Below are 23770 nucleotides of genomic sequence, written 5' to 3'. Positions count from 1 at the left end.
CTATTTTCCTTTAAAGAGCTGCTGCAGCAGCAGGAAATGCCCTTCTTAAAGCACTAATGATCTGCATCCCCTTTGTGGTTCACTATAACATGTTGGACAGCATTTGAAAAATGTCACATTTAGGACCAAAAAACAAAGGGTGGGCTCAGAGTTGAAAAAGGATTAGGAAACTCAATGCAGCAAGTTTCAAATGCCAAGAGCTATTTAGACCTGCTACAGAGCAGAGACACCTTCAAGAGATTCACTGCTGAGGTCATTTGGTATCCCTGAGCAAAGGGACCCACCAGAATCCCCAGGGCACCTCACTTCCATGCATCTTGGAAGCAGAAACATGGCATTCCTCCAAATGGCTTTTATGCAGAGGATACCCAAGATTTTCCATCTTCCCCTACTTATAGGCGTACTTAAATGATTTTCAGGATCCCATCAGCTTTCAACAATTAACTTGCAGCAAAATAAAATTCACATCCTTTTTCTTGCCCAGTTTCATCCATATCCTGCACTGCTTACAGGAAGGAGCAAATGGGAACAGGCCACCTCTGAGCTGCCTATTGCCAAGAGAAAGGCCACTGTACAACATGGCCAAGATGCCCAACAAAGGCACGACACTTCTCTCTTACGTGTTTTTGCAGTCCACAGATGAATCAAATTATCATGGTGGGCCAGCCACTAAACACACACAGAATTAAATTCAAAGCTTTCAAAAAAATAACTGATCTAAATTTTAGAGTTATCTGAAATGCACATTAATTTGATCCAGCACTACCATGCCCAAGTAACAGCCACTTTCTGCCCTTTTCCTATTTTCTTTTCAAGCAGGTATTTGACAGAAACTTTGGGCTTGTAAAGACTCAATAAAGCCATTTCAATTTGAATTCCTGTGTTACTCAGGACATTAAGTAACTTGAAAAGGATTCTTGGTGTCAGATATTTCTTTCCCTGGGATCATCTCAAACATCCTAAAAAGTTCATTAGGCTTCAGAGCAAACTGCTACAGGGAAGAGCCTAAGAGATCTTTGGCACAGGAAAATCTACTACAAGAAATTAAGCACCATGACAACAGAAAATGTTTTCAATCTGTACATGAAATAATGAATAATGTATCTGTCACAACTGCTAGTAAATAACTTCTGGAAATACAGTCAAGACTCACATTTAGGTCACTACACCCAGAAAACATTTTCGAGGAAAACTTTTGAAACCACTACAGATTAGGTAGAATATAAAGCTCTCAAAATCTGCACTTTCAAGACAAACAGTTTTAAGACATGCTAAACTTGATTCTTAGAAAATTATTTTGCATTGCTAAGCAAAAGAATAAAGTTCTAGGAATCAGCAGAATAATCACTTTTTGTCCTTTAACAGTAACTGGAATAATGAATTTATTTTTTTGTTACAACCTCTAAATAGGTGCTCCCTTCTTGAGTAATTACACACTTTATCTCCTATGACTTTTACTCTTTAGGAAATAAAGCTGGAGTCAAACATTCTGTTTTAAGATCTATTATGAGTTTTAGCATCCATCAAGATGTCAAATGGCTGGCTGCATTTATTTACAATGCATTTTCCAGGTAAGATTATTTTCTAACCAGCTGCTCACATTATATTTAGGATACACTCATGATGATTCCAGACATAAAATGGAAAAGGTCCATTTTGAAAGTACATTAAAAAAGCTGCCACCAGCCACTGAACTACAATTACTTTCTAAACATTTAGTTCTAGGAAAACAAGTTTGGTTTTAGTATTTAAAAACCTGAGCTGTAAATTCTGACAAAACAGAAGTCAAGTTGTGCCTCATGAACAGGAAGATTCTTACATTTCAGCTTCTTTTCTGCCACAAGGGAGAAGACTATCAATTTAAAAATACATACATTTTTAACCATAAACACCATTTGATATTAAAAGAGCCTCAGCAAATCAATTTAATACCGAACAATAATATATACAAACATTTCAGCTTATTCATGTGTTTCCAATGGTGTGTAGTGGACTACCAGAGGGAAAACTACCAGAACTGCAGTATGTGCACGTCTCCCAGGGAAGGACAACAAGAACACACTTCAGTAACATCAGCTGTGCTTCAGGAACTGCTGAACGTGGATTTTAGCTGGAAGTAAATCCAATTAACTCTTGAATAGTTCTACTCAACCCCCTCAGCATGGCAGCTTTGAGCAGCTGCTGCCCTGCAGCTGCAACACCACCCCACAGCCAATTTCAGAAAAAAAGGAAACTGCATCCTTCTGTAAGTTTCCTATGTATTTGAGGATGAAAATTAGACAAAAATCTGACATTAAGAAATCTTTTCACATGTATCATCTTCCATTTATTCTCAGGCTTACAGACTCTGCTCCAGCTTTCCCGAAAGGAAAACCAGCAGACCAGGGCCACCTGAACAAAATCAGCTTCCCAACTCCAGGCAGAGGGGTCCAGGACACAGCTGGGGAAGGACCCTGATCCTACCAAAAAATGTTACTCGAGTAACTCTTTCCACAGTGCTGTGAAGGGGAAGAGAGGGTGTCAAGAATGGTGATAAACTGCAGCAGTTAGATTAAACATTTATTTTTTTCATATATTCACAAAATCTTCACAAAAGTATTGAAACTCAAAAAGGAATTAGACTTGAGTCAAATACAGAGATGAAATGTACAAGACAAATGAGCAGGCAAACTAAAAGGTCTTGAAAGTATTTTACTTCAGATTGAAAAACGAACAGTTCAACTGTTCCGTTTAAATAAAGTTTTGCAAGATATACAGTATTTTATGAATACAATGCTGGTCATTTGAGGCAATGTAAAATGCCTCAATTTTTCCTTCATGCTTTTTTTTTTTTTCTTTTTTTTTTCTTTTTTTTTTTTTTCTTTTAGAAAGATACTGTTTACCAAAAAGAAACTTGAGCAGTCCAGGAAAAGCTTTTTTCCATTAAATTTATGAAAACCATAAATTGAGGCAAACCTAAGATTCCCAATGGAATCAAGATTATCTTCCCGCTACCACCACCTTAAAATTATCACATGCTTATTGGAACACTAATATCTGCACCCTAGGAGTACATTTGCTTTCAACAATGAGGGTGATTCTTTTAAAAACACTTCAGTGTGGTAAATGCGATACAGATCTTTGCAAGTATTAAGTTTTGGAACAGTTTTGCTAATAGCAGCTAACAATACTGGATTAATATAATTTATAAATAATTGTTCCCTAAGCGGTGAACATAAGTCTACACATTCACAATAATCTAAAACAAAATAAATAGTGACTATGCATAATGTGGTACAACTTTCACTAGTTTCTATGAAGAAAAGCTGAACATCTTGATAAAATTATCTGATCAAAATTATCTGATCAAATTAAAATATGACTCTAAAAATTAAAAAAAAATTGTCAAATTAACATCACTTAAGCTTAGTGTTGGAGTAAATGTTATGACTTGCTGTATTTTTGGAATATATATATATTTTTTTTTTCCTTTTTGAAGTAAAACACTTTAACACATTGAAAATGTTTATTAATTTAAGTGATAACATTGGTTCTGGTCTCATTTTACTTTAAAAATCATTGCACTCATTAGTGCCCATAAAGGTCAGGTTGGTCTGTAGTATTCTGTAAATGTATATAAAAAGTTTCTCAAAGCTAACAGTACTTTTTATAAAAGCATCATCTCAGAACTGCTGCATTTAATACAGCCAGGTACGCCAAGTACAGACTCTCCTCTTACAGAAATATGTGAAAGTAAATGCCACAACTCTCTCCCACTGAAGTGTCCCCACTCCTGCTCCAAACTATGCCTGTGAGTGCAATTTTCCATTTCATTCGCATTCATGGCATCAAAGGTACTGCAGCCTAGACTTGTGATGTGACTGAACCACACACACGTGGAGTTTCAATGAAATGAGAACTAGGTCAATGAAGAGATATTATGAGATACGAAAGGTTTGGGTCTTTAAGGCAATATAAAGTAGATTCCATTATTTGAAATTGTTTTGTTTTTAATAATTAAGTGTATATATAAAAATGCCTAAGAGGGGAGTGAGAAAAAAATACTTTAATTGTAAAATTTACTTAAAGCTTCAACAGTTATCATCTCCTACAGGAGTTAGCAAAAATATAAAAGACAAAAAAACCCAGACCTGGAAGGGGGAGGAAAGGCACAAACAAGGAGGCATGGGATTAAAGCAGCCCAGGAATGCAAACATCTGTAACAAACTGAGTTTTGTTGTTTTGTTTTTTTTAAACAAAAAAAAAAAAAAAAACCAAAAAAAAAAAAAAATCACCACCATCAATCAAACAAAAACAAAAAAAAACCCCACCAAAACAAAAAAACAACCAACCAACAAAAAACAACCAACCAACAAACAAAACAAAACCAAAACCAAACCCCAAGTGGCCTTTTTGTTGTTTCTTTAAAAAAAAGAAGGAAGGGTCGAGGAGAGACCACCAAGGGGAGGAAGAGAAGGATGCAACTACAAAACCCCATTGCCTGAAATGATGGCACTCTAGAAAACAAGGTGAAGGTTACTTCTCAGAGATGACAAGCTCAGTGTCTACACAAAGTACACGTACACTTTATACAAATGAAAATCTTCATTTGTCACCATAAACCTTTCTTTCAGAGGAACAGCTTTTGCAGATCAAAAGTTCTGTGAGATCTTCCAAATGCCAAGAAAAGAAATTCTGAGCAATATAACTAGTAATGTCTCTTTATATGGATGTTAAGATGACAATTCAGATTATTTTCCAAACTAATCCTGAGAAAAATTTATGTTTACAATTTAAACAGCAATGTTATGTAAAAAGTATTAACAAATCCACTATTACAAATGTCAGTTTTCCTATATGGTCATCTATATATACACAATAAAATGGTAAGTATATGCAAAAATAATTAAAAAATCATGCACAAATTACTTTCACCTTTAAAGGCTGGGTTTCCCTCAAAATACAATTTTTTGCCTTTTTTTTCCTATTTTTTGTGTTTTATTTGTTTGTTACCACCCCCTAGACACACTGAGTACTATCTCTACAGGTCAGCATGAGCTGATGGGAAATACATTTATTTTACATTCAAGCTTTTATATCCTAAATGACCCTGTTGTAGCATATGACTTATCAAATGAGCAGCCTTTTTCCTCATTTTAAAAAAATTAATTTTTTTCCTTTTTTTCCATTTTTTTTTTTTTTTTTTCTTTTTTTTTCTTTTTTTTTTGCAGTGATCAATCTTCATGTTCCGTTCCGTGGCGAGCTGGGAAAAAAAAATGCAGTTGCTAATCTATGTCTGAACAGTCTGAAGCTCCAGAAGAGATCCAAGGAGTCACTATCAAACTATCCTGTAGCATGAGATCATTGCACACAGAAGAACAGTCATAAAGTAGGCAACTATCTACAAAGGTCTGACAGGGCTGCATCCCTCTTGTGTTTCCTCTTTTTGCCGTGGAAAAACTGATGGTGCGATTTGCTGCCTTGGTGCTGTTTGTTTGTGACTGAGGTACCATGGCTTGAGTTTGTTGGACCTTGGAAGCCTTTGTTAGAAGAGCGAAATAACCGTGCAGATCCATGCTGTGGAGAAAGAGAACACGGTAAATCCCTGCCAGTGGGACAAAGCAGACACAGAGCCCTGCTTCTGCACAACGAGCATGGGGACTCCTGAGAACAACACACCTGAAAAACTTGCTATGGCAGGAGGAACCTGGCCACTGCTGAGACAGCAGCACTGCAGTGCCGATTTCCCATCTGGAGTTTTTTCATCTCTAGCCCCAAACAAGTGCAGGGAGCAGCACAGCACTTGGAATTTTGGGAAGTATAAAGGTATTTTACAGAAACGTCCGTAATCCAAGACAACACAAGAAGACTCTCAAATCTGATTCAGTACTGATTTTATGCCACATCTTTTCAGAGATGGGGTATGTCAGATCGTGGGCATGCACATTCCAGCCTGGAATTAGTTCTGCCCAGTAACACAAACACACGCTTATAGCATAGCCAAGGTCAGGCGTGTGAATTGTCTTGCTGGAAGACAGATCATCAGCAAATAAGAGGCATGTCTTCAGAATAATTTTCAAGGAAAGTATTCCAGAAGGTTCCGGACTATGTTTCAAACATAAAAGATCTAATTTCTGAAAAAGTGTAAGAATTTAAACTGCATCTATCCAGGGTATTGTATATAGAGACACAGAATATTCCCAGAACACTGAAGCATTCCTCAGCTTGGGAAATCTCCTGAATGCATAAGCTCTGACAGGTGCCATCATAAGGATGTTTGGCTATAGGGGAAAATGAGGGTGAATGTTATGTATCACAAAGAATCTTCACCTCCCTTAGTGGAAGACAGATCAACAAGCATCAACAGCTAAAAGAGCAGCCAGTCAGTTTTAAACGCACATTTTTGCTAACTGCTTTCACTGAGTGTAGGCACACCTCATTTCTCAAATTTTGCAACCAAAACTGGACTGATGTGCTTTTTGCGAAGGAGGAAATGGGTGCGACACAGCTAAATACCTCTGGCAAATTTGGTGTACAAGTCAGACCAACTTCATCTCTTTTAAAGTTGGGAAAGCCACGGTTGCAAATTCATCTGTGCAAGCTTAACAGAGAACCAGGTGGCTTTAGATACAATCAGTGCTTGGAAACTTTTTAATGGGGCAAAAGGGAGGTGAAAAACGCAGTGTTCCCTTTCCAGAACAAGTTACCCTTCCATGGGGGATATGTGTAATATTCAAATAATCTACACAGTTGTTGCTTTCAAACATTTCACAAACCTGAGATTTGTTCGTGTTGCTGGATGTATTGGCTGTTTGGCTATTTTGTGTTTTCCCACTTGACTGGGAGGATTCCAGTGACACTTCTTGTGACCCCACTCTGTTTGTGGTAGACTGACGACAACTCAACTGTTTAGAGGTTTTGCAAGGTGTTCCATCAGAATCCTTAGGAAAATGTAAAGGATTAGTGAGCTTTTCTTAAAAATGAGTATTTCTAAAAGTGATTTTTCCTTTAAAAATAAAGTTAACAGTGGAAAAAACTGAAAACTTGTTTATTTTACTAGATATTAAAATTCTTTCAATCCAGAATTCTTATGGAGTAAAACAGATTTAAAGATATATTGATGTGTGATTCTGGTTTTGAGATTTGCCTTTTATTTTTTAAGTAAAATTCCCAAACAGATCTTTTGCAAAGCTTTTGGCCTGTTTGTTTTTCAAAGCATGTGGCTTAGGATTACCAGTCTGTTTTACTTTTGAAATACAGTTTTCCCAGAGAAAAGAGGGCTGTGGAACTTTGTGTCTATCTATTCACTTTCTACATGTATTGTGTCAAAAACACACTGCAACTTGGATGTGTAAAAATTGCATAAGAGTTAACATCTTATGCAAGTTAGGATTCTGGATAATTAACTGACTAGGATTGTGAGCTCCTAAAATGTATTTTGTGACAATATAAATCAGAGGGAAAAAACACCAAAGAAATATTAAAAAGCAGAGTCAGAAAACCTCCAGTACTTACTACATCACTAGAGCTGGACAGTGTGGATGATGATGATGATAAAGGACCTGATGAAGAATTTGAAGAATGTTTACTAAGTGTTTCTGAAGTTTTATTTCTAGGTTTTCCCAGTGCTTCATTCTCTTCAGCAAGATTATTGTTGCATTTGTCCAGCTGCTGAGTATCGACTATCAAGGTTACTCCATTACCTAGTAAAAACAAAACAGAAGCATCACCACACATTTAAATGCAAAAATATGTTGCCTTGGGGTCTTTCAATAAAAGCCCCCTACAAAATATGTGTTTCATCCCACAGGACACTCACAGACATCTGCACCCATCCACACCCTAAATCCATGCAGGCACACATGAGTGCCCCTGTGTGTGTGCGCTGCAGGCCAGCACCTCCCAGAGGGGTGGCAGCTTCTTGATAGGATCCATTAATGCACTGAGAATTCCCATGGTTTGAGATGGAGATTAGGGGCAGAAGAAGTGGAAAAAGGCACTAACAAATTTCAGATGTGCTGTTGTAGATTGTTTCATGCCACGCTTCAACAGCACTCAAACGCACAGGTTTAAATTCTGTTCCTATATGTCCAATACTCAGCAACTCCAATTTTTCTTCTGCTGGAGCTGCTAATATCAGAACTCCAAATAAGCCTCATTGCTTTGTAGGATTTCCTACATTGAAAACTCAAGATACAGAACTTTCATATCTCACTATGCTCTGCATTTAAAAAAAAAAGAATTGGAACTTAAATCTGAACTAAATAAATCAGACAACCACTGTTACTGTCACCATTACTTCCTTAATACAGAGTTCTTCTTCTTTTTTGATTGCTGTTTTATCTGAAGTAAGACATTTAGGAGGTAGAGATTTATATGATGTCCATGCATGTAGGCAGCTAAAAGGGAGGTGATGGGAGCTCCTGGGACTGAGCACTGGCTGTCTGCCGTTCCCAGGGACAGCAGGGCCACCAGGGCCTGCAGGCTGACAGCCCCAATGGCACAGAGCACATCCAGCTGACAAATCACTCACACAAGTTCTAAAAACAAGTAAAAAAAAATCCCAGCCTAGCCAAAAGAACGGGTCCTTGAAAAATTTTCTCTGATTAATCGCTAACAAGAGAACACTTCTGACAGGAAACATTCTAAAATTAACTGGAGAGTACGAAAATTAATTCTAGTTTGAAAACTTCCAGACAGCAGATTCACCTGCACCATAAGAGGGTGGCAACTGGCTGCTGAAGTCAGAAGATGGGCAATGTGATTCCAAAGGGCACTGTCACCAAGTTCTGTGGCTAGATTTTGTGTGTTTCCATTTGTTAAAAATAAGATCATGATTGATATTTCAGGACTTTTCTGTTTAAAAGACTTATTCCACTTACATAGTGAATCCTGGCTTAAGTATTGCTTCCTTACACACACAGTATGTTAGACTTTAAAATGAATATTAAAAATGCAGAATTTAAGGATTCAGATTTAAACTAGCATGCCCAGTAATTATTGTTAAAACCTTGTCCATATTTAAAGGACAAAGGAAGTGTGACTCTGACAATGTGGTAATTTAAATTGGAAGTTTTTCCATAGTCTTTTTGGAAGGCAGCACTCTTTAAAGATCTCTCTACTAACCAAATCCATTGCTGTACAATAAAGATGGGGACATTTTACTCTTGTACAAATCCACCTTTTCTGGATGAAAAGACAGGAATACTGAACAAAAAAAGGAAATTGCTACTAAGACGCACACATTGACTTATGTGAGGCAAAAGCAATCTATACAAGCAAAATGTCCAAGAAGTTTCCCCCCTCAGCCCTGCTGAGTCAAAACTCACCATTACATGAAGATTCTGTTCTGCTTTGCATTCCCCACTGCTTGGATATCCAGTCTCTGTATGTGGCCACTTCTTGTGTTACTCTAATTATTCTCCCTAATATACTGCAAACCAGGAGGAAAAAAAAAACAACAAAACCATCAGCACAATTAATTTTTAGACACAGAAAAATATAAGCAATGAATGTCAGAGATTTAGACTTGGAGACTTTACCTTTCTGTTTCGTTGTTAGGATAATATTTAGCTATTGGGGAAACTGCATGGCTCAGAACAACATAGGCATAATCAAAAGCCTGCTTGACTTGCATGGCACCGTAGGAACTCCTCCCAACATCATTACCTTAAAAGAAGAATATAAATAAATGAGTAAGATTGAAACTGTGGTTATCACCTTTCAGGCAGGAGACAGTAATGTTTTTAAAATTGCGCTTAAGTCCCAACTAACTGCAGCCACCTCTTATAGAACAGGATTAGCATAAAGCATAAATATTCATGCTTTATACTATACATATGTATATATGTTTAGCAAAACAGCTTAAAAGATCTACAGGGATTTTGATGTAAAAAAGTCCAGACCAGCAATTCTCTGGTACAAGTACAATATATGAAGAGAAAAAAAAAAATCCTGCAGTGCATCTATTAAACATTTAATAGTACTGTTATTCCATTTTGGTTTCTGGGGATACCTGGCTGTAATGGATCCTCGATGTACAGCATTGATGGTCTGTAGCCATCCAACATGCTTTTCTGCACTTCATCCTTGGCAACATAAGAGCCACCATCCTTTATTCGGATTCCAGTCTTCAGATAATTGAAGTGACGTCCATATAATTCAAAAAACTCTATTAAAAGAACACCATAGTTGGCATTGGGCATACAGGCATCTTCCCTGGGATGCAGCTATTAAGAAGAGAGAAAAAAATTCATTCTTTTAAGACTTCAAGTTCTTTTCTTTTTCACAGAAAACATGTCTAAACACAGTAATAAAAATAATAAAATAGGTATGTCTAAATAAAGTATTTTCCCTTGATTAAGCAGTTTTGCATCTTTAAAATAAGATGCTATGACAACTTTTATAAAATAACTACCTCTTCAAAAAAGGCTGTCAAGCACTAATCTTTTTGCATTTGAACTTTCAGTTCAATATATGAAACTTCCAGCACTAATGGCAGGGTTCTTGTGAAAAAGCAGGTATTTGAACCTAATAAACCTGGGTCTGCAATATAAATACACACTTCTCATGTGCACAGCTATACACAGGATCCACGCTACTGTTAAGGAAGCAGCCTGAGAGGCAGCCTGAGTGAACAAAACCAGCTCAGAATTGTAACTGATATGAAACCTACCTTTTTAGTTTTTTTTTTTTTTTAATGAGGAAATGGAAGTGCTGTTACTCAACATAAGGAAGTGAACAAAACCAGCTCAGAATTGTAACTGATATGAAACCTACCTTTTTAATTTTTTTTTTATGAGGAAACGAAAGTGCTGTTACTCAACGTAAGGGAAAAATGGATTAGGAGAGATTTTGCTTTTAAACTATATGCATGTTGCCCTTATTTCTTTTGTACTCAGCAGGGAGCTACAAAGGCACTCAGCAAACACTGAGCTCCAGTTCCAGGCTCAGGTTTTAGAGTAATTACAGTCTGGAAAAGTATGGACATACACTTGCAAACACAGTTATATGTAACATTTAGCTCAGGAAAAAGAAAAGGGCTGATACAGCCAGAAATCAGCTACTTCATATTTGTCCAGTATTTCCCTCTCCCAGGCACAATATAGATTCAGCTCATGCATTTTGTTCTATTAGATTTAAGAAAAAGTTGTAAAACATGTTTGTTTGAGATCAGCTTAGAAACCCAGAGAACCAAGATTCCACTGCATTTGTTAAAGAACATACAGGGTGTGTGACCTGGAGACCAAGTGTTACAAAGGACTGCTGCAGCTAACACCAACCTTTTGGAACTTGTTCCAAGCAAGTTATACAATATTCAAGTTGTTTTACTATGAATAATACATGTCATATCATGTGTATCAAAATCATATATACCAGTGCCTGGCATTGGCACACCAACAGATGTTCCAAACACCTTTCGTACCGAAAGTATCAGCATCAGATAAGGAACAGAAGACAGATGGGACATACCTAATTTAAAATGAAAAGGGGGTGCAACCCCAAAAAAATGGTAGCTTAAATGATTAAATTTGAGGGTTGATCAAATTCCTTCTTAAGGTGATGTCCTTAGGCACCACAGTAGCACTGATAAATTCCATTGAACTTACCTGAAGGAAACTGACAGCCATTAAAAAGAGACTATAAGAACCAATTCCACCTGTAAATACTTCATTAAGGTCCCTCTGCAACAGGAACTGTTTCAATACTAAAACTAGAAATGGTAACACAGGATATTTCTGAAAGAGAAAAACAAAGTTGTTACAATACTGTGATGCACGCATACAATGGAGAGCAAACTGAAACCATCTGTTTTATTATATTTTGTCTTGAAGCTAACTATAAATCTAACCTATCATTTTTAGTAACAGTGGAGAAGGGCCAATGCCCTGCCTGTGATCAACACAGGTATTTTATCTATTTGACTCTGGTGGCAGATATTCACAACAGAAAAAAGTCATTACATCATAAAATCAGAGGTATTTGGGTTGAATATACATATACACTTACTTTTCTCGTGCAAGTGAAAAGAATAGCAAAGGAACAACTGTGGAGATACCGACATCTGTAACAAAACCTTCTTGCTACAACTGGGAGGTAGCTCAAAGTGCACTGAGAACAAGTGAAAAGAATAGCAAAGGAACAACTGTGGAGATACTGACATCAAGGTAACAAAACCTTCTTGCTACAACTGAGCGGTAGCTCTAAGTGCACAGAGAGTTCTGTCCTGCAAGTACTTTGGATGCCCAGAGCTAAAGAAAGTCCTTCAAAACTACTACACCCAGGTAACATCTTCAAACAAAATACCTTTGGGTAACTGGTCCTTTGAAGGGTTTATCTGCATGGATTCCCTTAAGAGGTGTGCTGAACACAGACCTTTGGGACAGCAGTGGAGGCTGGGCTACGCCTGCACTCTGTACACCCCTCACAGGGGAGGGGCAAAAGAGCTCAATAAGAGCACTGCTTTTACCAACACAGAGCCAAAAAGTTCCTTAGTGTCACAGATTAAATGTAGATCATTATGTCCGTGACTGAAAAAGATTAAAGAGAAAGAATTTTGCCAAGAACTTCTTTGTATGAGCCTTACAGTGACTATTGGGAGCTTTATCTAACTGAAGATCCCTAACTATCTAAGTGAAGATTTTGAACTATTAAGAACTTCCAGTCACAAGCTGAAGCGTTGATTATCAGTATATACCAAAATTTAAAGATGGGATTTTTCTTGGAAAAAGAATACCCTTAATAAATTGCCTCAGATTTCCTAAATAACCTGGATGAAGAGAAAGAGGCATTTCCAAGCCTAATACCAAATATGACATCTCAGTTAGGTACTGAAGTTATGTGGGACAAAGTAAGACCCAAGAGAATGCCCTGCAAATGTTATCTAGAGAGTGCCTCAAGAACACCAACGAAGTCACTTGGCAAGAACATGCCAAGTTTTCTCCAAGTCAAACAAAGGCCCCTCCACAGCAGCACAGCCACCTCCTCCTCAGCTGCCCGTGCTCAAGGCCAGCTGTGGCGTGGCACAGCTGCACAGCCTTGGCTCAGCCGCTGGGAAAACAGCCCTGTGGGAAAGCACCATGTGGGAAGCCTTGCTGGGAGTGCCTCCACTCTGCTCGAGAGCTGCTTCCCTGCCCTGTCAGCCTGAGCCCCCACTGGTGCTGATCCTGACCCTAACCCTGACCCTACCACAGCCTGCACATCCTCACTGGCCTCTTCTCTGCCAGGCACTGGCACTGGCTCTGGGAGCTGACCCCAGCTACTGGCACCACATCTGCTCTGCTCTTTGGGCTGCAGCCTTGTCCCTGCTGCCACGCAAAGCTCCTGCTCCATCCCCAGGGCAACAGACCCCTCTCACCCCCTGACCCAAGGCCAAAGGGTCTCAAGTAACCCAGGCAACTTGATTTTCTATGCTTTCACACACAAAAACACCCTCAGGCTTTCAGGAGGAGCCTATCTCCCATCTCGAAATTCAGAAGTGCGGAGCTCAATGAACTGCAGTTAAAAGAGCAGAACACTTAAAACAGGGAATAATGCATTTTTCTTAATCATTGTACCATTAAAACCACCCCACATTTTATTCTTGCATTTTAGTATCTTCATGCCTTTTAAGGCAATATATCTACAACTTAAGAACATCCCTCAGCATTATCAGACAACAAAAAACAACAGAGTAAAGTAAGGATACAGTTCCTCTAGTAAGGATACAGTTGAAATAAAACAGAAAAATGAAATTAAGTTATCAAATACTCAGCGGGTAGTTCTATGAGAGTGTTGGCTAACCTTGATAAAATCTTTGATGAGCTGGGCTGCTTTAACCCCATTCTGTACATTAAAGCTTATATCAACTTTTACTTCAGTGAAGGAATCTGTCAGTTTAATAATAGGTACCTACAAAAGAAAGATACAATAAGTCAGTACAGATTTCCAAAACACACTTGGTTTCATTTATAACTTATATGCACCAGAAAACCTGAAGTTTTTAATGAATTTACAGAGAGGAGATAGGCAGTGAAATCAGAACTCCTATTTAAGAACTCATTTGCCTTGCCAATCTGTTTATATAAACTTTGCTTTTCTAGCTCATAAACACTATTTTCAATTTACTGTCCTGCTGAACAGAACTTAATGCTTCACCTTCCAGGTGATTTATTTTGGATGGGTTTGGGTGAGTTGCTGTTGCAGCAGCTCAGCTCTGGTGGAGACCACAAACACCAGAGGGAGACAAACACTGGAGAAACACAGAGAAATGGTCCTGGAGACATCAGAAATGACAAAACTCAGGTCACTGGGGTCATCACTTCCTCACCAAAATGAACTTCAATTAAGAAGTACAAGATATGGAGAGTACTCTGATGTGTCTCCATCTGAGTGAACATCAAATTACCTCTCCAATAATAGTAGCTATGACTTGGATACCTCAGTACTCTTACAACTCTTACAAGTAAGGAAGGTAGGAAATTATAATGGAATTAATATATTTTTTTTTCAAGACATACCACTACCTATTTAGACAAGGCTGTATACTTAGTACTTCTTTGTGAGAACTTAATATACCTGCCTACTAGCAGAAAGAAAAAAGAAATTATTTACGTATATAAAAGCTCAGTCCAGAAATGGTTTAAAAATATCTATGCACAACACTGACTAGTCCAATCTCTCTTAAAAGGAATATATTGTGCATACGAAATATCAGACAATTTCCACAATAGACAAAATGCTTTTGTTATTGCACTATCAATTATTTTGTCAATAATAAAAATAATACTAAATAAAAAAGTTCTTTATGTTCTATTTCAAATTTAATACACAAAATAAGTTTCTGCTTATAAAAATGCAATATTTTAACCAACATCTTCCTTTGATTAGAAATTTAGCTTAAAACAAGGGAATACCCTCTTCCCCCAAACTTACAGTTGCTTTATCTAAAACCTTTACTGAGTTTTCATCTGCTACATTGTGCTTTCTAAGAGCTTCTTCCAGGGTCCAAAGAGGTAATGTCTCCCATTTTCCAAACACAACTAAATCAATATCACTGAAATGGAAAAAAATATATTTATTCAAATTAAAAGACCAATACACTTAAAATACAAACAACAAAATACATAATTGGAATAAAGCTGACAGAACATAGCTGATCCCCAAATAATTAATTCTGATTTTTCTGAGGAAAAGGTTGGAGATGAACTCTTATACTTGGGGAAATACAGACCATTTCATGTTACCCAGAGGAGGGGACAGATAAACATAAATCAATCAGACTGCAATGCCACAAATTAGTCTCCTCAGGCTACACTGTGAGCAGAGAGGGATCAGCTCCTCTGGAGTGATTCAGAGCAAGAAATGAACTTGTTGTGAATCACCACCTTTGGCTTGTATTCATCAGGAATGTCGATTTAACAGCCTGACACCAAAAGGAAAAGTCCTGTTTCCCATCCTCTAACCCCACATGCATGACTCTGTCTCCTCCTTTGCTCCAGGTCTGGTGTTCACCTAATCCACAGCAAATCAGTTCAACCTATTAATGGGTCTGGCAGAAACCTCCTTCACTCCCCCTTTAAAGGGCCTACAGAACATTCTGGGGTAATTTCCTGCCTCTTTGCATCTCTAAATTGCTTTTCTGGATGATCAGGGCACCAGAGGGCACAGGGTAAGCTGCTGGCCTGTAGTACCAAAAAGAGGGAGCAAGGAAAGGGAGAAGAAAACCTAGCAACTTGGACTTCAGGAAGCAACAAGCTATTAAATAAGATCAAGCTGCTAATTAAGTTCACTCATTAACTCAGCTCTTTGAAAGGGTGTCTCCACCTTACTACACCTCCTCCCTATGCACACATAGAATCATTTCATTACACAGGAAGCTGACACCCTAATCCAGTCCCTGAACTCAAATTCAAAAGCTGGCTGGTGTCACATCTGAAGCCAGTGAGGGCTACTGTGAGGTCCTGAGCTTCTCCCTCTTTGCTGCCCAAGTCCTTTGATTCCCCTGCTTGGCCAGGAGCATGAAGGAGGTGAGCGTGTAACCCCACAGTTATGCTAGCAGGGTGCTTCAGAGACATGGAAAACAGAAAAAAGTTTAGAAATACTTCCCCCTGCAACAGATTCTATAGATGTGCTGATTGACAAACACCACGGCTTTAACAATCCCAAGAAACTACATGTGCATTAGATGAGCTGTCTCCTGAAGCAGCAGTTCAGCCACAGATCACTGGGCTGACAAGGACAGGCAGCATCCAGTCACTTTCAGAAATGTGTTCAAAACTGGCTTGGAGAGCATGAAATGCTGCTGGACATGTATCTTCTAAACTAAATTAGTGTTAAACCCACTGCTGACAGTTAAAAACAGGAGACATTTTCCTGATGCACACCGAGAGAGAAAAAGCAGCTCTGTTGCCACCTTGAGCATAGACACTGCCTGCAAATGGACACAGACATCCAGCAGCAAAGCTACTGTGTGCCCAAACCTTCACCAACAGCTTAAGCTAATGGTTATAGAGCAAATGCCAACAAAGAGACACACTAAAAACATACTTCAGGCCTTTCAGAATCCCAGAGCCTAAAATCTAAACAAACTATTACTGAGAGGTAGGGAAAACCTAGGGCAAAGGGAAGCTTTGATGGAAAGCAACAGTGAATTAATGACCAACACACAAATGATGACTATTTTACAAGTCTGGCACGCACTGCCACAGGAAGGTTTTTTGTGAGTTTATGTACTGTATTTGAAGCATCTGCACTTGTTCTCCCACAAAACCTCACCTGAAACAAACACTCAAGAAAGGCAGTATACGACAACAGAAAAACATTTTTGTTACATCTGCTTCAAAACAATCAAGCAAATACAGTAAAGTATCCATCAAGTGGCCAGGAATATATCTCTAGCATTACCAGAATCAAATAATATTTAATTAAGCCTATTTAAAATAAATTTTAAAAAGGCCCGGAATGAGGCCAAATGTGCAAACAATGAGTATTTGTACACCCCACTTCTGGCTTTACAAACAAAAACTGAGAAATTAAGAGTTCCTTACAACTTCTGAAACTAAAGCATCTGTCAGGTTCTTTCTTTTACAAACAGAGATGAAACAATGATGAGGATATCCATCACCTGCAGTCAGTACTAGATGTCCTCCTGTTCCCAAAGTATGGAAGTCAGTTCAAAAGTTATCCTCAGATTTATGCTATTTAAATGTGTTTACCCCCTACAGCCATTTAAGCCTTTCACTCCATTTCTATTTAGTTGTCATAAATACTCACAATTTCTACACAGAAGATACCAGTGTCACTGATTAAAGACTCTTTATGAAAACTAGCAATAAATTTGGAAAAAGGCAGATGTTGACTATGTACAGATTTCACAAAAGAAGACTGAAAGAAAAAAACCAATTCTGTATGTAACATTTTGTTTTCAGCACTAATATTAACAACGTGATGTTAAAAGTTTCAATTTAGTCATCTGTGGAATAAAAAATTAGCTTTTCTTTTAGGGCCAATATCTTCTTTTTGTATTAATGAAGCCAAATCCCAACATAAGCCTTTTCTAACCACATGGTAATTCAGAACCTTCTACTGATACATGCAAGATCTATACAGACACGTGTTACAGTCAATAGTCTTATTTATTGCATTTCTGTACACTTTGCAGGGAACTAATAGCTTAACGCTTTCTTAGCATAACAAGTATTGACACAAGTAACAGAGATCCTGGGAGAGCAGATAAATAACCCAAGGGTTGCAGGTCAACAAGTTACTTTTCTTTTGTGTGGAATTTACACTGAAAAATTACTAACCTTGTAGGTAAATATAACCCAGTTTTAAAACTTCCAAATATCTGCACCTGAAACACAAGAAAAGAATATATAAGAAAACATATAGGACAAATTAAGAAATGTTTCAGGCTTCAGAAGACCAAGTTTATTAAGCTGCTTGTAAAGGCTGGCTATTGCTACCCTCCATTGGTAGATTTTGGTATTGCTAACAGGCACTGAACACTTCTGTTAAAGCATACACATCTCCAATGTACTACAAACAGCCAATCCTCGTCAAACATTAATAATTTTGGCTTTTCTAATAAACAACTACTTTGCAATGTAAAAATTGTTCCCATGACCAAATCTGTCAAAAACCCAATTTGTCAAGAACCCAAGATTTTGAAATGCTTAACGATGGCAGAATATTTAAGAAAAACAGTATAAGTTTAATTTGATTTTAGTTTTCATATCTCCAAGTATACCTCTCAGTATTTAAGCACTTTGAAGTTTAACATATTTCCATTGCTTTGCATACTTTAAAAACCCCAATTCTATCATGCCCCCTTTTTTTTTTTCTGTATTATAAAGCAAGTAGCACAACTCTATCTCTGCTTAAACAACAAACAAAAGTTTCATAAAACTTCACATCCCACAGAATTACTTTATTATGCTGGATTTTTACTAGCACTGAAGGTGTAAACCATCAGGTTTCCCCTGTAAGCTTTCCAAAACCATGCTCTCAGTACTTAGCCAAGCCTTGCAGGGAGGTTGGACTCATGTGCTGAGTCTCAAAGGGGGGTTGGGGAGACTTCAAAGTAAAAAATATCTACACATTTGGGCTCATTTTCAACTATTCTTCTGATGTGTTTCCTGAAGTCACCTTATACAGACTTGAGTATTCTACTTTAATGAGTCTCATACACCAGCTTGATTGCCACCTATTTGTATGTCAAGTGACCCACTTTTTATGTTTTTCCCCTTCAGGATAAGAAAAAGGGGGAGACAAGAAAAGATGATGTTTTGCAAGTGCCTTAATACTTTAGTAGACTAAGAAGCAGTTTGAGTGCTTCTTCCTGATTATTTTTTATCACTTCACTCCTCTTAGCCCCTCACCCCAAGCCAAATAAAAAGTACATACACAATTTAATATTGAAAGTTCATAGCTTCTCAAACTGCCAAAGACTGTGAGAGGTGCCACAGCATGAACATCAATATTGTACATAAGCATAAAGGCATCACAAAGCTAAGAATGTAATAAAACTAATACTAATAATAATCACTGTTTTTAATCCAGGGTAGTAATAAAAGTACCCTCTATGAAACTGAGTTTAGTCAAACCAGGATTCACTTGGGCACCAAAACCACCAGAAAAGTGCTTTTGCAAAATAAAACAGCCACTGATAGGCTTGGAAAAAACTAAATGTGCTTTCACAATATCAAACAAAATAGTGTGTTCAGCTGAACAGCAAAGAGAGCCTTTACAGAATAAACAACCCTGAAAGTATTCATAAACTTACTGATACAACATATATGACCTTTACCAAAAGGAATGAGACAACATCTGCTCTTGTACAATAATCTGGAGTTTGAGAAACACTGAACTATTAAAAAAGAAACCCACACCCACACTTCAACTACTCTCTCAGAAAAACTGGAAACATGAAAGAGGAAGAGTGGAGAAATCAGAACACAAATTTGAAAGGATTTTGATTTATTATCAATTTGGAATTTAAATAGTTGAAGCTCTGTAGCCATGTAGGTATAGAAAACATCCCAAACAGAACACTGTTATGGCTTGAGATGTTGAGATGTGAGCAACAGTTTTTGTGGTGTGCCAATGCTGCTGATAATGTTTTTATTGGTTGTGGACAGAGATCTGTATTTGCACTCATAAGATAACTTCAGTCTTCACAGTACTGTAATGACTCCTACTCCTCTATGCTATGGTTACTGTTTATCCCACACTTCTGTGAACTTTTTTATATTAAATTCCAGAGTTCCTGAAGGAACTTTAATTACAGTATGTGTCCAAATACATGCTCACTAAGCACAACAGAACTTGGAAACCCACAAAAGCACGGTAAATTTCTGGTACCAAAATCCCTCTGTCAAAACAACAAAAAATACATCCACAGGCAATTTAATTTCCCTTTATTCTACATCTCTCAGCAGAATTTTCTGAAGTTTGTCAAACTAAATAGATTTCATCTTTCTACCTTCATTCCCAATCATAGTATTTTCATAATTTAGTTGTGTGAAATATGTAACATTCCCTCCTTTCAGATCTATGTGGTCACATAGACATGAAGCTGAGGATATCATGACAAATGTATCCTAAATCTGACTGTGTAAGTACTTACTTGTTTAGTAGCTAAATTTTACTACTGAACTTGTCAAAAATCTTTGTCTTAAGAAGTTTTCATGTAAATGTTTTGGGTTGTTTGGTTTCAGTATAATTAAAGTGTTTCTTATGGTCAGAGCCCTGCGGATGCCAAGAACAGTTCTCACTTACTAGGAATGTTTCCTTCTAAGCACATTCCCTTGAGTAAGAGAGCAAATGACACAATTGCTAACTTCTATAAATAAAGTAACAGTTTAGGATACCTAGTTTTACCCCCCTCCATCTGCTTTTTCAGCCTTTTTCTAAGTGGAACAGGGGAAGGGGAAAAAAAAGGATGTGCTCAGGCACATTCCACATGTACATTCTCCGTATGTTTAAATTCATGAAGCCATATTTTTTCTTTTCTTAGTATCTGATTTTTATGTGTTTATATATTTTTTTATGTCTTACCTATGTGTTTAGTGAGAGACTACAAGCTGTATGTTTAACTTCCAAGTTTATTTAAGCTGGTTTGGCTGTATCAACGACTCAAAATGAGCAGCTTAAACATTAACTCATCACTTTACACTACAGCTTGAGCTGAGGACATTGGACCAGATAACACTCCACCTTCTCAGAGCATGTACTCAAAACTTGAATCTTAGAAGTAGCTAAACCAACACAGATTGTCAAAAGATTAGTGATTAACTCAAAAGACTGAAAAATTACAAGAGACTGTCCAAGTCGAACACGGTTGAGTTCAGTAGTTCAGTTCCCAAGCTGATCTAGCAAAATAAGTTTTAGAAAAATAACATCACAGCAATGCTGTTGTCACCATTCAGTTCCCTTTTAGCCTCCAGAAAACGGAAGGACATACAAAAGGAGAATTCTTCCTCAACGTAACAACTGCAGACAAAATGCAGTTGGGCTTTGAAGAACAGTTACTGACTTGAGAAAAAGGAACTGGCACACTCTTGCTCTCTTAACATTTTCAAGCACAGCAGAGAAAGACAGTCCTGGCAGATTTAACTGGCACTAATTGAAAAGTGAACTTAGGTTCACTTTTCAACTACACAGTGTGTGCTTCCTCTCAGTCATGTTACAGCTAAGCTCAGTGGCCAGCTGTCGCTTGTGGCAGGACTTGTAATTTGCTTCCCCTCCTTAAATACCTGGTGGCTACAAAAAACTTCCAGCAGCTTAAAGAAAGACCATTTTCTCAAAGATGCAAAGCTACACACACACACACACACACATATATATGTATGCTACATATGTATGTAAACAGTTACTTTTAATACAAAAGACTTTTACAGATCAAGCCTGTCCCATAGAGTATCTCTGGAAGCAGTATGTTCTTGTGCCCATTCAAAGGGCTAATGGTAAGAAAGAGAGATCTCCTGATAATAAATCCATTCACCCCATTAGACTAGTTAAGTTTGCCTAGGAAATTGCAACATCTCTAGGTTGAAGCCATCAGTGGTTTTGGTGAAATCCTCTCCTCCAAGGCACTGGCAGGGTGTGGTACCCACACTGTTCCCTACACTATTGCCTGTCAGACCACTACTCCTGCTCTTGATTAGGGTCCACCTGACTGTTTCACTGAGTTAGAGGAGAGCTGTGTAACACCTGTGGCACATGCTGCTCCCTTACACAGTTCCCATGGAAAGGTTACTGCATTTGCTCAAAGAGAAAATTGCCAGATATGTGGAGTAATGACACAAACACCTCCCTCCAGCTGTGCAAAGGCAGCAATCACCAAGTGGAGAGTGCTCCTTCCATACCATGCTCTCTGATACTCTGTCCATAACAATAACCTGCTGGAAAATGTGAGAATATTTTACACACAAACCCACACATCACATACACAGAGCTTACACAGAATTCACATTCTGTCGTATTCTGCCGATTTCTAAAAAGGCATTCCAAAAAACAGGTTAAGAAGATTTGAAATGAACAGTGGATTTAAGTCACTCATGTCAAAACACTGTCTTTTACTGTGGCAGGATCAAAGAGCATTCCTCATACTAGAGATTCTGCTGTCTGAATCTGGTTTGCTATTCTGGCTAACAAGCCCTTATTTTCAGCTACTGTTATCTACAAATAGATGACTACAGCTAGAAATTTACATTCTGGAAATGAACACAAAATTAGTAGAAGACTACAATTAAACTAGATCCAATTATGAAAGAAACCCAACTGTGTCCCCATAAAACCATATTGACTTATAAATGCAACTTCTCTGTCTTCTTTTTAATCTAACCTTTATTAAAAAAAAAAAACAAAAACAAAAAAACAAACCAAAACAACCCACAGCTCTGCATAGGAGAAACTCTTGTTTTGAATGGATATGTACTAGCAAAAACCCATCTTCAGTGGAAAGAGGCATTACACAGCTCAGCACACAGATCTACAGATTTCTTTCTTCCTAAACACAGACTTGTGATTTTTTTTAAAATTTGTACAATATATCAATTTAGTATAACTGCCCATTAAAAATACCATGGTCTACGTAATGTGACACTGCTGGTACACCACCTTAACAGATTTATTAAAGATCACAGGTCTTTGGACTAAAAGCCCTACTACTAAACATAGGACTTTCAGAAGACTTCTTTAAACACAACACATGCATACATGTATGATATGTTCCCAATCATCTTATCAAATAAATATTCATGAGACTAAACATTGCCACATCTTTATGCCTTTTCTTTGACTACAGAAGGACTAACTTGTCTTTGATCCTACCTGTGATAGAAAATGTTACCCTCTATTGTTCGAGAAAGAAAGATCACCTCTCATTTCACCAGAAGTCTTTTTATGCTTAACACGGAAAAATAAAACAGCATTTGCAATATTCAATATTCCATAAAGTAAATAGGCACAAAATGTTGCTTTTACATATAAACAAATAAAACCGTATCCTACTCACATCTGCATTAGGCCAGAGCTCTTTGATAACATTTTCTATTCTGTTCACCACTTCCATCCGCATTCTCTCTTCTTCAGGTCTGGGAGACATATACTTATAAAAGTCAATGATTTCTTCATGAAGACTAAGAAAGAAATAAAAAAACAAAGAAGAAATAGTCAGAGAAAACCCACATGCAAATGAAATATCAACTATTCTAACAAAAAATATTTTAAGCTCCTAGTTCTCCATTTCGTTAAGGGGCAATTTTAGAGCAGCATGCAATTAAAAAAAAATACACATTCACAACACTTTGTAGCATTTATTTCCACATTAGCTTCTTATGCCAACAGGTCAATACTGCAGTTGATTTGCTAAAAGCATGGAAGCAAACCTAAATCCAAGTGCCTTCAATTCACATTGAAAGTCACACTCTATTTTAATGCCAGCATAACACAGAAATGGTTCAGTCTTCAACTACGAACGCAGCTGTAGCTCTGAGTACACACTTCACAAAAACACTTCCTAGTCAGCCCCTTGGCACCAGGCAGGGAGTTTCAGGCAGCAGTCTGTATTCAGTACCACGCTTGCAAAAGTTGACAGTAATTGTGCCAGTACTAGAGCTGGAAAAACTGCTTCTTTTACTGCTTACAGAAGTCACATAAACTAAAAATGTACTCTCCCCCCATAACCCCAGCAAATACGTAGTACACATGTAGCAGCAATTGCTCAGAGAGTAACTGACTGACAGAGAGTTGACCCATATATAATTTACCCTATTACATGTGCTTTTCATTGTAAGTTATGTTTAGC

The 23770-nt window shown here is 37.6% G+C and overlaps 1 protein-coding gene across 1 annotated transcript; it reads right to left on the bottom strand.

Moving 5' to 3' along the window:
• Nucleotides 1-4294: 4294 nt before the first annotated feature.
• On the bottom strand, nucleotides 4295-23097 carry LOC121333965 (terminal nucleotidyltransferase 4B). Its single transcript, XM_041400807.1, has 11 exons — nucleotides 22979-23097; nucleotides 17766-17812; nucleotides 14893-15013; nucleotides 13762-13869; nucleotides 11589-11717; nucleotides 9995-10208; nucleotides 9522-9648; nucleotides 9309-9412; nucleotides 7495-7682; nucleotides 6756-6920; nucleotides 4295-5556 (listed from the first exon to the last, which is right to left on the bottom strand). Exons 1-11 carry the CDS (start codon nucleotides 23066-23068, stop codon nucleotides 5377-5379), a joined length of 1473 nt encoding a protein of 490 aa, XP_041256741.1. The 5' UTR covers nucleotides 23069-23097; the 3' UTR covers nucleotides 4295-5376.
• Nucleotides 23098-23770: the final 673 nt, after the last annotated feature.

Source organism: Onychostruthus taczanowskii, unplaced genomic scaffold, assembly GCF_017590055.1.
Source record: "Onychostruthus taczanowskii isolate IOZ18803 unplaced genomic scaffold, ASM1759005v1 scaffold18, whole genome shotgun sequence".
Lineage (NCBI taxonomy): Eukaryota > Metazoa > Chordata > Aves > Passeriformes > Passeridae > Onychostruthus > Onychostruthus taczanowskii.
The sequence above is the reverse complement of the archived record's forward strand: the minus strand, read 5'-3'. Positions and strand labels throughout refer to the sequence as shown.